We start from the raw sequence: 4,621 nt of genomic DNA, 5'->3' as shown, positions 1-4,621 counted from the left end.
TATTCTGCCTTTTTATTGTTGTTGGGGTTTTTTTAAGTAAACAAAAGTCCCTCCCCGTCACTATCCTCCATCTGCAGCAGATGCAGGGCAGGGGCCAGGGGCAGATTCCCAAGCAGGAACTTGTGCCATGTGTGAGTGCCTGCTACTCCACTGCCCTCCCCTCCTGTGACTGCAGCTCTGCTGGACCCCACAGCTCTGGTCCTGGCTCCTTACCCCAGTGCAAACTGCAGTTAACCCAGTGTCCTCTGAGGAACAGTCCTGAGTGATTTTGGCTCACGTGGGCACAGAACAACTGTGCAAATGTTTTGCTTTTATTAGGCAAAGAATGCAGATGGACAACCTGGTCCCCTTGGGAAAGCCTCGGGGAGGGAGGCAATGCCAGCCCAAGGTTCCCAGGTGAGGTGGTCACTCCTCTACAGGGGCAGAGCCTTTGCCCCTCCCGAGGGCTTGGTGAGGTAGAAGGTGGCTGTGCCCCTGTACTTCTCCTGAAAAACAAGAGGAGCAGTCAGGGCTGGGGTTCTGGGGATGGGGAATCCAGAGACCCTGCTGGTTGGTTCCACACTCACTCCCCTCTTCCCTGCACTGGAACTGCTGCTCATGTTTCCTCTCTCCCACCTTTACCAAAGCCCTTTTGGTCTCTCCTCATTTCAGACCCTCCCCTGTCCTTTCTTTCCCTCTCCTCCAGCTATTTACAGGGTGCACCATGATCTCATAGAGCAGCAAAATGATGATTTGCCTCGTTCACAGCCCCATGTCCTAACGCCCCCATTCTGCTGGCATTTCCAGCTACCTGTGCACACCGAGGTGCTGAGTTAGGGACACTGGTGATGGCACTGAGATCTCTCCTGGGCTGTAACTGCCAGCATTCAGCTCAGCAGTGCCCAACCTCAGCTCAGATCACTTTTCTGTAGATGGATTTGGCCTTCCTGAAGCTCCCCCAGCACGTTTTCATTCCCTTTCTCGATGCAATGAGGTCCTGGGGCAGGGCTCTGTGAGTGGCACAGTGCTGAACTGCCTACCAGAGTTTAGTGGCCCCAGCAGACTCAGGGCCCTCTGCATGGCCCTGGATGGGCTCCACCACCCCCAAATGGCTCAGGAGTGACAGTTCAACAGTGTTCCTGTGCTGTGCCCCTGAGTGTTCCCTTGGGATCTTCCAGTCAGGGTCCTGGGGCTTTTCTGCCACGTACCTGGATGTGCTGCTGGGCTCTGTCTGCAGCCCCAGCTTCCAGCAGTGTCACCGTGCAGCCTCCAAAGCCTCCCCCAGTCATCCTGCTGCCATAAACCCCATCGACTTCCAGGGCTGCTGCCACCAGCTCATCCAGCTCCGGGCAGCTCACTTCATAGTCATCCCTGGAGAGAGGAGAGCTGTGCTCTGCCCTGTCCTGCACCCTGGGAACAAGCACTGCACCACCCACAGCTCCAGCTGGTGTTCTGGTGCAGCCACTGCCGTGGCAGTGATGCTGGGTGCTGCAGGGTGCTGCAGATCCCAGCCCAGCATCCTTGGTCACCCTCACCTGAGGGAGTTGTGGCTCTCCACCATCAGCCTCCCGAACGTTCTGTAGTCCCTGTGCTGCAGTGCCTGTGCTGCCTGTGCTGTCCGGGCTATCTCGCCGATGACGTGCCTGGCTCGCCGGAACACCTCATCTCCCAGCCTGCTCCTGGCCTCTGCAGAGACATCAGTGCCTCTGCAGCAAAGCCTCACAGCCTGCAGGATGCTGCAGGGGTGCAGCCTGCAACCATGCCGTGCCAAAGTTTCTCTGCCTGCAGCGCACTCCCATCACCGCGTGAGCGCCCACCCGCCTGCCCCAGGTCTCAGCTCTTGATGTCCCAAAGAGTGGCCAGAGATGAGGGGGGGACTGTCCCCACCTTCCAGCTCGGCCAGGGTGGCATCCCTCAGGCTGGCCTTGCCCAGAGCCGCCGCTGCCTGCTCGCAGTGCCGCCGGCGCGTGGGGTACTCGCTGCCCGTCAGCGTGTGCCGCACGTTGGAGTTGGTGATGAGCACGGCCAGGCTGGCATCGCTCAGCGGGACAGGGACGGTGTCCAGGGACCTGCAGGGACAGCTCAGCCATGTGCCCGCCCCGGCACTCAGACACCTGAGTGAGGCCACGTGGCAGCAGATCCTGAACTACAGAGGCAAAGTCCAGGTGGTTTAGGGTTTCACTCAAGCATTTCACTCACTCACAGTTATTAGTTTCATGATAGACTCCACGGGAAAAACACCCCAGGCAAGTAGCAGAAGGGTTGCAGGAGGAGGAATCAAAACAAGGAGGAATTAAAGTGTAGGCTGCCCCGCCATGAGGTTTTGGGCCGGGTTCAAGGGTCCATGGCCACAGGCCCAGCTCATCCCCAGCTGCCCAAGGAGGTGGGCACAGCACAATGAGCTCAGAGCCCGGTCCTGACCTGCAGTCGATGAGCAGCGCGTGCCCTTCCTTGCCCATCACAGAGATGAACTGGTCCATGATCCCGCAGGGCATCCCAGCAAACGTGTGCTCTGCTTTCTGGCACGCCAGCGCCTTGGCCACCAAATCCCCGTCATCTGTGCCACGGCAGAGTTATCAGGTTAGCAGCTCCTGCAACTTGTGCCTTGCCTGGCAGCAGGGGAAGCAAACATGGAGGTAAAGGGTTTTTTTCCTGCAGAATGGGGTTTTGCAGATGGCCTGCACCACTGCATGGCATCCATGCCAGTCTGGGCCCCCAGATCCAGCTGGATGTGATAACTGATAATTGATAATTGACACCGGTGTTTCAGGTACCTTGATTTTTTGGGGCATTAGGGTGGGGAGAGAATGCTCCCAAGGGAACTTCCTCTCATCCCCTGGGCAGCCCCAGGAGTGGTCCATGGATTTTAGAGGTCTGGGCAGGTCAGGCTGGATGAGCCAGAGGAGCCACACAGGCAGGACAGTGCCAGCTGGGGAGTTGTTACCCACTCACAGCAGCATTTTGCCAAGGGCTGTGGGATCTGGCTAAAGGCACTCCCCTTATCCCAGGTCCCACCTGGAAAGATGCTGGGGCCCAGGACTGTCTTACCAGGGCAGAGCTGCTGGAGGAATGTGTACATGGCCACCTCCAGAGCAGCTGAGCTGGAGAGGCCCCCACCCAGGGGGATGTCACTGGCCATGACAGCACTGAAGCCTGGCACGGGACCACCTGCAGGAAGAGAAGAGAGGAGGGGGGGCCATGAGCCCCTGCAGGGCTGTGTGTGCCCCACAGCTCACGGGGAATGGTACAAGGAGCCCCTTGCAACATTTCACAGCACTGGGTGACCCTGCAGCCCCCCACCCACAGGAACTCTGGAGCTGAGATTGACTTTGCTGGAGCTGGCAGAGCTGTGGGGTTACACAGACACCAGCAGAGCCCTGGAGCACCCCCAAAGCCGGATCTGAACCCCAGTGTCCTGCCAGGGGGGCTGTGACCACCCCTCAGGCCAGGCTTACCCCGGTAGTGCTGGATGACGCCCTTGATGTAGTTGGCCCAGTGAGGCAGCCCCGGGCTCAGGGAGCTGCCGGGACGGGGAGCCGGGAACTGCACCCTGTGGGGCTCGTCCGCCTCTGCCGAGGTGGTGACGATGGAGATGGTCCCGTCCTGCGTGGGGGATCCCACCAGCACCGTCCCCAGCTGCAGGGCCTGGCGGGGGGAAGGTGGCTCAGACCCCGCAGCATCCCCACGGGCGGCAGGGGACAGCTGTGGATGCTTCAGCCCATCCAAGTGTTCTCTTTAACACCCCCTGCACGCTCCTGCCTGGCACAGAATTAAACTTCCTGCCTATTTATTGACACACAGGGTCAGTTTTCCCACTGAGTGTTGAGAACCAGCCCCACAGCTTGGTTCCGGGTGCTGCTGGTTGGGCTCCGGGGGAGTGGAAACCACGGCAAGGATGGGAGAGGCTTCGGGAAGTTTTCTTGCCTGCCGGGGAATTCAGCTGATCTGCCCCCACGCTCCTCGGCCTCACAGTAATTAGCTGTAGGTTCGATTTAGGACTGAGTGGGAACTTCCCCGCTTGAGCCAAAGGGGCTCCGAAGGAAAAGGAAGCTCCTGCTGTTCTGAACCATCTCTGCCACTAAAACATCGCTCTCTGGGAACGGGAAGTTGTTTGACGGGGTTGCACAAAAAAGGTTTCAGCCCCTCGGAGAGGTTGGGAGAGAATCACATCCCCGTGAGGAGCTGATCTGCAGCGGGGCTGCAGCAGGGCTGGCTCCGAACCCCCGGAGGATCCGCAGGGTCCTGGGTGGGGTATCCCGGAGGGGACATCCCGGCACGGGGCTGGCAAGGCGGTGGCCGAGGACTCCCGGCGGCTGCCAGGAGGAGCCGGAAGGGTGACACGGCCAGAGCCGGGGCGGCGGAGCACGGCCCTTACCATGGGCAGCACGAAGCCGCCGTTGTAGTCCGTGTGCTCTCCGATGAGGTTCACCCGGCCGGGGGCCCACGCCGCCAGCACCGCTGCACCCCCGAAAGCCGCTTCGTGCGCCCGGAGAGCGGCCGCCAGCAGCGGGGACGAACCGGGATCCACCGGCACCGCCATGGCCGAGCCGCACCGCCCCCGAGCACCCCGCACCGCCCCTGAACACCCCGCACCGCCCCCGAGCACCGCCCCCGATGAGTTCCGCACCGCCCTCGAGTACCC

At 60.6% G+C, this 4,621-nt stretch overlaps 1 protein-coding gene across 1 annotated transcript; it reads right to left on the bottom strand.

Moving 5' to 3' along the window:
* Positions 1 to 273: 273 nt before the first annotated feature.
* On the bottom strand, positions 274 to 4,538 carry GALK1 (galactokinase 1). Its single transcript, XM_033076839.2, has 8 exons — positions 4,355 to 4,538; positions 3,435 to 3,624; positions 3,028 to 3,147; positions 2,401 to 2,536; positions 1,867 to 2,048; positions 1,515 to 1,665; positions 1,188 to 1,350; positions 274 to 485 (listed from the first exon to the last, which is right to left on the bottom strand). The coding sequence occupies exons 1-8, from the start codon at positions 4,517 to 4,519 to the stop codon at positions 414 to 416; spliced, it is 1,179 nt and encodes a 392-aa protein (XP_032932730.1). The 5' UTR covers positions 4,520 to 4,538; the 3' UTR covers positions 274 to 413.
* Positions 4,539 to 4,621: the final 83 nt, after the last annotated feature.

The sequence above is a fragment of the Catharus ustulatus genome, chromosome 20, assembly GCF_009819885.2.
Source record: "Catharus ustulatus isolate bCatUst1 chromosome 20, bCatUst1.pri.v2, whole genome shotgun sequence".
Classification (NCBI taxonomy): Eukaryota; Metazoa; Chordata; class Aves; order Passeriformes; family Turdidae; genus Catharus; species Catharus ustulatus.
This window is presented reverse-complemented; position numbering and strand designations above follow the sequence as displayed.

What these genes read in the sequence shown, in the direction of transcription:
- GALK1 (XM_033076839.2), bottom strand. Translation starts at nt 4,519, where the DNA reads ATGGCGGTGCCGGTGGATCCCGGTTCGTCCCCGCTGCTGGCGGCCGCT. An exon ending in CCTCCAGCAGCTCTGCCCTG is followed by an intron (nt 2,537 to 3,027) that starts GTAAGACAGTCC and finishes GCCGTGGCACAG; the next exon opens with ATGACGGGGATTTGGTGGCC. An exon ending in CACCCTGGCCGAGCTGGAAG is followed by an intron (nt 1,666 to 1,866) that starts GTGGGGACAGTC and finishes ATGTCTCTGCAG; the next exon opens with AGGCCAGGAGCAGGCTGGGA.